The sequence below is a fragment of the Microtus pennsylvanicus genome, chromosome 8 (genome assembly GCF_037038515.1).
Source record: "Microtus pennsylvanicus isolate mMicPen1 chromosome 8, mMicPen1.hap1, whole genome shotgun sequence".
NCBI classification, from domain to species: domain Eukaryota; kingdom Metazoa; phylum Chordata; class Mammalia; order Rodentia; family Cricetidae; genus Microtus; species Microtus pennsylvanicus.
Window position 1 is genome coordinate 34,436,121 of NC_134586.1, and position 12,159 is coordinate 34,448,279.

Here is a 12,159-nt window from a genome sequence, read left to right on the forward strand (position 1 = left end):
ATAGACATTTTGATTTTTAAAGTTACATTTATTAATGAATTAATTTGAGCACAAATGGTTTGTGGTCCTTTGAATCGATGAAGGTTTTCTTTTCTTTTTTCTTTATCATTTTTTATTGGTTTTTATTGATTTTTATTGAGCTCTACATTTTTCTCTGCTCCCCCCCCGCCTCTCTCCTTCCCTTCAACCATCTCCCAATTTACTCAGAAGATCTTGTCTTTTACTACTTTTCATGTAGATTAGATCCATGTATGTCTCTTTTAGAGTTCTCATTGTTGTCTAGGTTCTCTGGGATTGTGATTTGTAGGCTGGTTTTCTTTGCTTTATGTTTAAAAACCACTTATGAGTGAGTACATATGATAATTGTCTTTCTGGGTCTATGCTTTTGTTTTTTGTTTGTTTGATTGATTTTAAGTTTTTAGTTGCAGGATATATACACCATAAACAATCCTCTCTTTGGTACTTTTCCAAGGGCCTTAAACTACAGCAAGAAGTCTAAAAGGCTTTCTTTTAAAATAATAGGTAGAGAGTGGGTGGGAGAGAATATAGGTGCAACAGACCCACGGAAGTTAAAGGAAAGACATAGGAACCTTCAGCTTTGAAAGCTTGCCCTATATTTTCAGTCTTAAGATGGCCACACAGCCCAGAGAGAGAGGGAGCCACCAAAGGTCACACACCAATTCCAGAAGTGAGATTAGCACTTGGGTCTTATCACTGATTTCAGCTCTCAATTTGATTATTTCCTGCTGTCTAATTTTCTTGGGTGAGTTTGCTTCTTTTTGTTCTAAAGCTTTCAAATGTTTTGTTAATTCACTAGTGTGGAATTTTTCCAGCTTCTTTATGTAGGCATTTAGTGCTATGAATTTTCCTCTTAACACTGCTTTCAAGTGTCCCATAAATTTGGGTATTTTGTATGGTCATTTTCATTGACGTTTAGAAAGTCTTTAATTTCTCCCTGTATTTCTTCCTTGACCCATTGATGATTCAGGTGAGCATCGCTCAATTTCCATGTGTTTGTGGGCTTTCTGGAATTAGAATTACTGTTGAATTCTAGCTTTAAGCCATGGTGATCTGATAAGGTATATGAGATTATTCCCATTTTTTGTATCTGTTGAGGTTTATTTTGTTACTGAGTATATGGTCAATTTTTCAGAAGGTTTCATGAAGCACTGGGAAGAAGGTATATTTTATGTTTGGATGGAATATTTGTAGATGTCTGTGAAGTCCATTTGAGTCTTAACATCTATTAGTTCCCTTATTTCTCTGTTAATTCTTTGTCTGACAGAACTGTCCAGTGGTGAGAGTGGAGTGTTGAAGTCTCCCACTATTAGTTTGTGGGCTTTAATGTATGATTTAAGCTTTAGAAGTGTTTCTTTTAAATATGAGGGTACCCTTGTATTTGGGGCATAGATGTTCAGTATTGAGATTTCCTCTTGATGTATTTTTCCTCTGACTAATATGAAATATCCTTCTTTGTCTCTTTTGATTGATTTCATTTGAAGTCTATTTTGTTAGATAGCTGTTTGTCAGCAGCTTGTTTCTTAGGTCCATTTGATTGGAAATTTTTTCCCAACCCTTTACTCTGGGACGATGTCTATCTTTGAGGTTGAGGTGTGTTTCTTGTATGCAGCAGAAGGATGGATTCTGGTTTTGTATCCAATGTGTTAGCCTGTGTCTTTTTATAGGTGAGTTGAGTCCATTTATATTAAGGGATATTAATAATCAGTGATTGCTATCTCCTGTTAATTTAGTTTTTGTTGTTGGTGATGCTAATTTGTGTGTTTTTCCCTTCTTTGGGATTTGCTGCTATGATATCATCAACTGTCTTTTTGTTGATGTAGCCAACTTCCTTGGGTTGGAGTTTTCCTTCTAGTACTTTGTGTAGAGCTGGGTCTGTATTGGTTAAATCTGGTTTTGTCATGGAATATCTTGTTTTGTCCATCTATGGTGATTGAAAGTCTTGCTGGGTATAGTAGTGTGGGCTGGCATCCTTGGTCTCTTAATGTCTGCATAACGTTTGACCACGACCCATTGTGTCCAATGAGAAGTCAGGTGTAATTCTGATAGGCCTGCCTTTATATGTTACTTGGCCTTTTTCCGTTTCAGTTCTTAATATTCTTTATTCTGTATGTTTAGTGTTTTGATTATTATGTGGTGAGGGGACTTTTTTTTTTATCCAGTCTATTTGGTGTTCTGTATGCTTCTTGTATCTCCATAGACATATATTTCTTTAGGTTGGGAAAGTTTACTTCTATGATTTTGTTAAATATCTGTTCTGTGCTTTTGAGTTGAACTTCTCCTTCTTCTGTACCTATTATTCTAATATTTGATCTTTTCATGGTATCCCATATTTCCTGAATATTTTGTGTTAAGCTTTTGTTAGATTTAATGTTTTTTGACTGATGATTCTATTTCCTCTATTGTATCTTCAGTGCTTGAGATTCTCTCTTCTATCTCTTGTATTCTGCTGTTTATGCTTGCATTTGTGGTTCCTGATAACTTTCTCATGATTTCTGTTTCTTTAATTCCCTCAGCTTATGTTTTATTGTCTCTATTTCAGTTTTCAAGTCTTGAATAGTTTCTTTCATATGTTTGTTTGCTTTTTTTCTTGGTTTTCTTTAAGGGATTTGTTGATGTCTTCCAATTATTTGTTTGTCTTTTCCTCCATTTCTTTGAGGGAATTTTTCATTTTCTCTTTAAGATTTCAAGCATTCTCCTGGAGTTATTTTTTACGTCATTTTCTTCTGCTTCATCTATATTTGGTTGTTCAAGTCTTGCTGTTATAGGGTCTCTAGATTTTACTGGTGTTGTTTTGCTCTTTGTGCTGTTGCATGTGTTCTTACCTTGTCTTCCCATCTTTTCCTCTGGTTGGTGTAGTTGGGGCTGTCTGTGACTCTGATGATTAATCTTCTGGGTGCCAGTGGATCTGAGGTACAGATGGTTGTTCTTCGTGGTACAGTCAGTGCCATGGTTCTAGTTATCCCATTGGTCACTCTGTGTTCCTGGAGGTCACTCAGTGCTCCCAGGGTTTGCTCTGCTCCCGTGGAGTTTGCTGTCTTAGGCCTGCTCTGGTATAGATTCCCGGCTTAGACTCAGTTTCTGTAAATGTCCCTGGTCTGGATCTGCTCCAGGGGAGATCCCTGGCTTAGAGTTGGTCCTGCAAAGGTCTCTGGCTCTGATATTCTCCTTCAGAGGTCCCAGACTCAGGTGCACCAGACCCTTAGGAGACCTGGCTCAGGCCTACTCCCTCAGAGGTCCCAGATTCACACCAGGACCTGCAGCAATCTCTGACTCTGGCCCACTTGCTCAGTAGTTGCTCCCCTCTATCTGCTCCTGTGGAGTTAGCTGTTTCAGGTCTGCCCCAGTCCAGGTCGCTGGCCCAGTCCTGCTATCACTGCCTCAGGCCTGCTCTGGCCTAGGTCGCTGGCCCAGTCCTGCTTCTGCAAATGTCCCTGGCCTGGATCAGCTGCTCCTGCTCCCTCGGAGTTCACCATCCCAGACTCCCTGCTCCTGTGGAATTTGCTGCCTCAGGCCTGCTTTGCCCTAGATTGCTGGCTCAGTCCCTCAATGAAGGTTTTCTAGCACCAATATTTGAAATTGCTCTTTTTCAAACACCCAGACATTTTTGACATTTTTGGGGTCTTCCATCATAGTTAGACTCTGGATGAATTCAGCCTTGGTTTTTGGGAGCAGGATCATTTTGAAGAGTAAGGTGGGAAGAGGGTGGCATTCCCAAGCTGAGCTGGAAGCATAGTGATGGAAATTAGGCTCTTAGGTGGATCCTTCATACTCCTGTCTGCAAACCCATTGGGAAGTCTTGCTGTTTCCCTACATGGCTCTGTACTGGTTTGCAGCGCCCCCACCTTATATGATGATATGGGAAGGGGACACTGGACCATTAAAGGATTGGCTTGAGTGACTTACAAAATTCATGGGCTGTGGAAGGGGACTGGATGTAACCTTTAGGCAGAAGGGAGCCTGGGGTATTTTGAGAAGGTGGTCAGTGAAGAGCAAATGTGGCATCTTGAAGATCTGGATCTGTTGAGGACCCAGGAAGGGGTTGCTGCACCTGAATTGTAGTGACAGTATTAGGATTTGACAAAATATTGGGTTGTGACCATTAGGACATCAGGACAGTTAAGGTTTTTAAGGGTTTTAAGGACTGAGGTGAGTTTTTTTTCCATTTGTTTTGTTTTAGTTCACCTCCCAGCTTTTGAACATTCCTCCTGGTTGTCCAGACCCAGCTCCATCAGTCAGTTCTTCTCCAAGTGTGGACTAGGTTCTTTTAGAGGTACTTGAGATGTTTAGGAGCTTAGAGTAATTGAAAGCAGTATAGGCAGGACCTTGAAGAACATTGGAGCTCCAAATACCTTTTGGGTCCTGCCTGCACTAATGAGAAAAATCTTAACATTTCTCCCTGGGCCACCTCCTTTTTGTTGACAAAGAATAAGCCTCTTGGGCAAGGCCTCTGACCCTTTGGCAAGCCCCAGTTGTAGTGTGTAAATAGGACTTTAAAAAGTTATTTTCATAGAACTCATTTCCGATATCCCAGGGTGCAAGGGCTGGAGCGATGTATAGCTTTTTAGTTTAAGCAAATTCATTCCAGTGAGAGAAGTTAGTCTGCTAATCATATGGAGTAACAATGTAGCCAGTGGCCTATGCATCAGTCAGGAACCTTGATGGCAATAGAGAGTAACTCAAGCCTGGGAAACAGTAGATTAGACTGTATAGCAGAAAGGGGCCCTTGCCAAATCTCTGCGTAGATTAGACTGTATAGCAGAAAGGGGCCCTTGCCAAATCTCTGCATAGCAAAGTTGGGGCTCTGTGTGGGTTCTGGGGGGCATGGGTCCACTGCTGTTCCTAGCCCCAGCCTGATGCTCATCAGCTCCTTGCTTCCTACAGAGATCCGCATGCAGCTGGTGGAGCAGTTCAAATGCCTGGAGCAGCAGTCAGAGTCGCGGCTGCAGCTGCTGCAAGACTTGCAAGAGTTCTTCCGCAGGAAAGCTGAGATCGAGCTGGAGTACTCCCGCAGCCTGGAGAAGCTGGCCGAGCGCTTCTCCTCCAAGATCCGCAGCTCCCGGGAACACCAGTTCAAGTGAGAAGTTGGTTGCGGGTCCTGGGATGGGAGGTGGCCCTGGGCAGGAGAGCTGTTGGCAGAGGCAATGAGCGAAGGAGGCTAAAACCAGATCCTGACCTGCAAGGTCCTGCAAGGTACTGCAAGGTCCTGCAAGGTACTGCAAGGTCCTGCAAGGTACTGCAAGGTCCTGCAAGGTACTGCAAGGTCCTGCAAGGTCCTGCAAGGTACTGGGTTCTGCAGCTTCCGGGAGCTGGTTGTTCTCATGCACTAAGTAAAATGGCGATGGCTTCCATGCAGAAGGTCGCTATAGAGTTAGATGGGTGGTATGGAGCTACTTTAGCTTATGCCCAGCAGACTTTGTACCTCTTTTCAGCACATCCTGACTTTATCTGGTTGGGTTTTAATTGGGCATCAGTTCAGCTTCTATGTCCTTAGGATGGTCTTCTTGAGGATTGGGTTCACAGAGCATCCCTCTTCCTTGCCGTTCTGGATGACCTCAGTACCTAAACACTCTCCTACCTTCTTATTTATGACACACCGGCCTTTCGCTATCCTAAAGCCCTGAGTAGTAATGGTCTCTATCTGACGAGAAAGGTTCCGAAGACTTCCAGTTACACCCTGAATTGTGGCTGGAGCTATCCACAGGGGGTGTGCCCAGCTGGGGTCTTGTCACTGGCCCCTCCTTCCTCTTGATTTGAAACCAGCCCCCCTCACATGCTAAGTGTAAGCATGGAGGAGAGGGGGAGGGCAGGCCTTGAGGACACAGGGGTCCCTTATTCTCTCACCTTGTCTGTAATGAGCCCCACTAGCCCCTCAAGGGTTCATTAACTCAGCCACCAGCTGATGGGAGGCCCAGCTGGCAGTCGGACCATGTGGGCTGCTTGGCTCACTATGAAAGTCTAATTAGGGGGTCACCCAGGCCACTGCAGCTGGGGTAGACCCTCTTCATGGCGCTCATGTGATGGGCCAGTCCTGACGGCTTTCGGAGGTTCAGTTTTCTGGGCAGGCTGATTCACCTTTGACTCCAGGGTGCTCAGGGACCTGGCCGCTGCTTCTGTTCATAGGTTCTGTGCTGTGTTCTGGTCCTTCAGCCTAGATGTCCTGAGAAGCCAGGCTGTTTACAGATTCTTCACATAAGAGTGCCCCAGCTTCCAGGTTGCTTTCTGGGGCTGGAGGAGAGACCTGGGTAGTCTCACTGCAACAATCCTAGCTGAGGAAGCAGATGGGAGGAGGGAAAGGAAAGAGAAAGGCAGGAGGGGAGGGCGGAATTTATTAATTCTTGGTTCACGCAGTTTACTTGAGTTGAGAGATTTGGCTCAGAGAGGCAATTGATTTGCGAAGATGCCACAGCAAGTTAGGGACAGAACTGGGACGGAAACGGAGGTCCTTTTGTTCTAGGTTAAGGTGTTTTCCTTTGTCCAGTGGGTACTTCTCCCTAAGGCCCAAGCTTTTCCCCATCTGCCTGGGCTGTGGGGATGTTTATACCTGTGGACCATGCTAAACTTAGGTCCAGACTTAGCTGGGAAAACTTCCAGGTGGCACTTGATTTAAAGAAAGGCGTAGGGGCTGTCATGGAGGGGCAACAAGTTAAGGGGCTTGCTGCTGAGCCTGACAACTTGTGTTTTGTCCCCAGAACCCATATGGCAGAAGGAAAGAACTGACTTCTTGTCCACTATGTCCAAAGAGCCTGATACCAGCTCCTGGGCTCTCCTGGGGGAGCTTGAACATTGTAGAGAAGAGGGGGGGGGGAGGGGGGCGGTGAAGATTGGCATCCTTCACTGACTTAAGATGGGAAGGATTTATGAAGGGAATGAGGCAAAGCTGGTGCCCCGGGCCTTGATCTGTCTTTGTGCATGAGCACTGGGTTTCAAAGTCTGCAATGACAGAGAAGATGGCTGATGAGCAAGGGTGTCTAGCACCTAGCAGAAGTCTTGGCCTATGGTTGGTACACATGTTTCCTGAATAAATGTCCAGTGGTAATTAGAGTTGCCACAGGGGGCAGTGTATCTTTTGACTTCCTCAGACAGCTGAAATGTTTGAGCAAACTGTTCCCCATTCATGTACTTGGTATTGGTGCTGTATTGCTGCAAGGACAGCTGACCTTGATAGTAACCTTCTGGCTGGAGGGTGGGGACCACTAAGGGACTGGTGTGAAGGCTTGGTAAATAGAGGCTTCTCTAAAATGCAGGGGCCTCTCCATCAGAAGCCCTGGTGGCTCAACAAGCCTTTCTGGGGATGCTGGTGACCAGTCACTTTGGATGGCTTTCTGCATGACAATTGGTATTTGGTTTTTTTAATGGGCTATGCTGGCCCACCTTCCTTGTCACCAGCATAGAAGTCACAGTCTTGCCCTTTCTGGAAGAGCTTGGCTTTTTCCCCTGATGATCTGGACTGAGGAACATTCGATGGGCAGGAAGATGCCATGGAGGGCAGCACGTAGGGTCCTGACCCTGCTTCTCAGGAGGATGGGTGGCCTGGTCCAGACAAGCTGGCAGGGTGAGCAGAAGCAGAGGTTTCCTGCCACCAAGACTTTCTCCAAGAGCTGTATATTCTAAAACACCGATACTTTGAGATACTTGGTGGGGGAAGTAAAAAAGAAAAGAAAAGGAATCCTGTATTTGGGAATCACTGTCTATTCTGGAATCCACTATGTAGACCAGGCTGGCCTTGTCCTCACAGAGATCCACCCATCTCTGCCTCTTGGGTGCTGGGACTAAAGGTGTGGACCGCCACAGCTCACAGACTGCTCTTAACGAGCCCCTGAGATGTCCCCAACACAGTGTTTGGAAGGCTCTGAGAGGTTTTACTAAGCCTGGTTGTAGTGATATTTCATTTGTCTTTTAATAAATAAAGCTTGCCTGAAAATCAGAAAAGTCAAACAGCCACACTGGCCAGCCTTACAGACCAGGCAGTGGTGACACACACCTTTGATCCAAGTAGCCACAAAGACACACACTTTTAATCCCAGTATCCACACTAGCTTGCCATAGAAACCAGGCAGTGGTGGTGCACACCTTTAATCCCAGCACTAGGGAGGAATATAAAATGGGAGGAGACACCTTTCAGACACAGTCCCATTCTGAGATTCCTGGAGGCAGGATCGCAATTTCAGACAGAGGTAGAGGTAAGAGCCAGTGGCTGGCTGTTTTGCTTTTCTGGTCTTCAGGTTGAACTCCACTATCTGTCTCTGAGATTTTATTAATTGTTCTTCAACTGTTGTCTTCTTTCTGAAAGCTATATGGACATAGCATTTCCCCTCCCCAGGACGAGTGATTATACTTTACAAAGGAGCGCTCCCTAGGAATCCAGATGCGTAGCTCTGTTCTACACAAACCCCAAAGTGTAATGACATCCACCCAAATAACGTTCTGTATCTTAGGTGACAGGGCCCCTTTTATTCTGATTCCATTGGGTTTTGGTAGTTCTTGCCTTTCAGGGGAATATGCCTCATGACAGTCCCCTGTCCAGGGTTAAGTGATGCTGGCTGCTCTGTGACCCACAGAGAAAAGCAGCAGAGAAGTCTGTTCAAACACATTAGAAATATTTGGGGGGAAAGCCAGAGTTTGGGAAGAGCTGGGCGGTGTTTGGCTGAATGCTGCATAATATTCTATGCAGAAATTCAGTGCCAGCACAGCTGGGAGTGTCTTCCAGCTTCAAAGAGCAGTTGAGAGGGAGGATCCCAACTGACTTCGTTTCCAAGAAAGCACTTCTTACTGAGGAAGAAGTGCCACGGTTTTCACAGCTGCAGTGTGTCTTAAAATGATAGTATAATTGAGATTTAGCCTTCCAGGTTATTCTTGACAGAAAAGCAGTTTTTGCAATGTGGAATTTGAAGTTGGTGTGCAGAGGACCCGGAGTTGAGAGGTCTGGGCAGGATGAAGGAAACCCTCAGGTCAAGCTTGTGTTTCCTACTGATAGTTATGACTGCTCCCAGAGCCAGAATCACACCGATTAGTTGTTTAATTTTCCAGGTTCCCTCATGTCTGCTTTACCCTGTGCCAGGTGAGTAGTAGTCACCATCTTACGGCACTTTCATGGCATGGAGGACAGCTGCATCTCTAGCTTCCTGGGTGACACTAGTAAGGTTTGGGGAAATTAATTTGCCTGGGACACAGCTTTTGTTGCAGATAGTACAGGTTGTCAGACTCCAAATGCAGAGCGCCTCTGGCTGTACCACTGCATGGCCAGTCCATTTCCTTGGCTACCTGCCTGGGTTAATGCTCGCTGAGTGTCACCATCTAACCAGACCTGTGTGAGCGTCAGGGGTCTGGAAAAGGCACTTGTGAAAAGCCTCTGTTGTAGCCTGGCAAGTTGTGGGTCTCACAGGGCTCAGGTCAGATTAGCAAGGCACCAAATAGTTTAGAGGCCTGGCATTGCGCCTTCATCCTGCTAGGTACTTGAAAACAAGGAAACATTTCTAGTCTCTCTGTCTCTTTGTCTATCTCTGTCTCTGTCGTAAACACAAGACAGAACTGCTCGGTGCTCCTCAAAATAAAGGAAGGCTCGCTGGTGCTCCCTGAGCCATAGCTGCTCAATTCTCTCCCAGCCTCCTTGATGCTCCTGCCTTGGTAACACCTCTCTAATCTTCCAGCAATCCCCAGGCTCTGGCACCTGCCTAAGAATGCATTATGCTGTTTGTTTCCCTTTGAGTTGCTTTCTCGGGTACCTTCTATTTATGGCAATGTTTTAAAAAAGAAATCTATGGATAAAGAAAGTTCTTTGTAAATATCTTTAGAAAAAGGCAGCAATAGACCTGAGAGATGGCTCCATGGGTAAGATACATTTTGTATTTGAGTGTGAAGACCCGAGTTCAAGTTCATAAAACCACAGGAAGACCAGGTGTGCCTGCACATGTCTGTGGCAGAACTTCAGAGAGGGAGGAGTCAGGAGGATCATGGGGGGGGTGCTAGGCACCAAGCTATCTCTAGGTTCACTGGGAGACCTTGCATCAAGGGGGTAAAGTGTAGAGTGATAGACTAGGATGCCTGGTGTTCTCCTTTGGCCGCTGTGTGTGCGTGTGTATGTGCACACCACACATACACACACACAAACACATGCACATTCACACACACACACACGCACACACGCACACACACTTAAAATCAAAGGGAGATACTGAGCCTGGGCTTTGGAATGTGATAATCCCTATGCGAACAAAAGTTCACACTGCGGTCCATTTCCAGTTGCTTGTGAAAAATTATCACCTTCTCTCACCTCTAGTTTTCATCCTGCAGAATCTACCAGATCAAAATGTCCATCATCTTTATATTCTATTGTCCCTTGTCCACCTTCCCTCACCTCCAACATCTCTCTTCCTTCTTCGGTCGTTTCAACCTTCTACCTCCCACCTCCCATCTTCCGCCTCCCACCTCCCATCTTCCGCCTTCCACCTCCCATCTTCCGCCTCCCACCTCCCATCTTCCGCCTCCCACCTCCCATCTTCTGCCTCCCACCTCCCATCTTCCGCCTCCCACCTTCCATCTTCCGCCTTCCACCTTCCATCTTCTGCCTCCCACCTCCCATCTTCCGCCTCCCACCTTCCATCTTCCGCCTCCCACCTCCCATCTTCTACCTTCCACCTTTCATCTTCCGCCTTCCACCTCCCATCTTCCGCCTCCCACCTCCCATCTTCTACCTTCCACCTTTCATCTTCCGCCTTCCACCTCCCATCTTCTACCTTCCACCTCCCATCTTCCGCCTCCCACCTCCCATCTTCTACCTTCCACCTCCCATCTTCCGCCTCCCACCTCCCATCTTCTACCTTCCACCTCCCATCTTCCGCCTCCCACCTCCCATCTTCCGCCTTCCACCTCCCATCTTCTGCCTCCCACCTCCCATCTTCCGCCTCCCACCTCCCATCTTCCGCCTTCCACCTCCCATCTTCTGCCTCCCACCTCCCATCTTCCGCCTCCCACCTCCCATCTTCTACCTTCCACCTCCCATCTTCCGCCTCCCACCTCCCATCTTCTACCTCCCACCTTCCATCTTCTACCTTCCACCTCCCATCTTCTACCTTCCACCTCCCATCTTCCGCCTTCCACCTCCCATCTTCCGCCTCCCACCTCCCATCTTCCGCCTTCCACCTCCCATCTTCTGCCTCCCATCTTCCGCCTTCCACCTCCCATCTTCTGCCTCCCACCTCCCATCTTCTGCCTACCACCTCCCATTTTCCGCCTCCCACCTCCCATCTTCCGCCTCCCACCTCCCATCTTCTGCCTCCCACCTCCCATCTTCCGCCTCCCACCTCCCATCTTCCGCCTCCCACCTCCCATCTTCCGCCTCCCACCTCCCATCTTCCGCCTCCCACCTCCCATCTTCTACCTTTTATTATCACCAGTTTCCTCTTCTGCTCTGTGGCAGGGCTCTCGGGGGTCACCCTACACTGTGCTCTCTGTGACGGCTGCAGCCCTTTCTTCCCTTCTTAGTTTTCTATCTGGTCTTCACTGCTCCCACACACGTTCCCTGGAATCCTCAGGTCATAATCAGTGGATTGCAAACTCTTAACCAGATTGTGATTTATTTATGTGTGCATATATACATACATACATATAGATCACATATGCATCAACAGCACCCTGGTTTTTGTATTAAGAATGATGAGTAGATTTAAAGGGCACACTGCACGTAGGACTTTAGTTTTGTCTCCATTCCATTAGGCAGGTAGAATAATAGTGGATTTTAAGGCTTGTGTAGGACGTTATACTTCGCAACTTCATTCACGAACCATTAGTTTGATCATCCTGGTGGCACATGGAGAGTCAGAGGAGGCGTCATCACTCCTCTGGGACAGACAAGGGACTTGAAGGCCAGGCACAGTGGATCCTAACTCAGGACCCACAGTTGAAGGATGAAATAAATGACCAGATGAGCCTTAGCAGGGCTTCCTCTGCTTGATTCTGTTAGATAAACTGAGGCACTGAGGCTTGCAGGGAAGGAGATGGAGAGATTGCCCAGGTGATTCCTGATGAGGCAGTGGTTTTCATTTCAGGACGTGACCAAAGATGGGGTCTGGTTCTTGAAGAAGGTGCCAACTGCAGGGACTTGTTCTCTCTAGATCCCAAGATCCCAGGACACTGGATTTA

At 46.6% G+C, this 12,159-nt stretch overlaps 1 protein-coding gene across 6 annotated transcripts in view; it reads left to right on the plus strand.

The window, feature by feature from the left end:
- Positions 1-12,159, plus strand: part of Srgap3 (SLIT-ROBO Rho GTPase activating protein 3) — a 221,796-nt gene that overhangs the window by 106,911 nt on the left and 102,726 nt on the right. For all 6 annotated transcript variants that reach the window (XR_012911601.1, XR_012911600.1, XR_012911602.1 and 3 more), the window contains exon 2: positions 4,903-5,095. Coding sequence is in view for 3 of the 6 variants with exons in the window: in XM_075983261.1 (XP_075839376.1) it covers positions 4,903-5,095 (193 nt within the window). In the remaining 3 variants the exon portion in view is untranslated. The remainder of the gene's footprint in view (positions 1-4,902; positions 5,096-12,159) is intronic.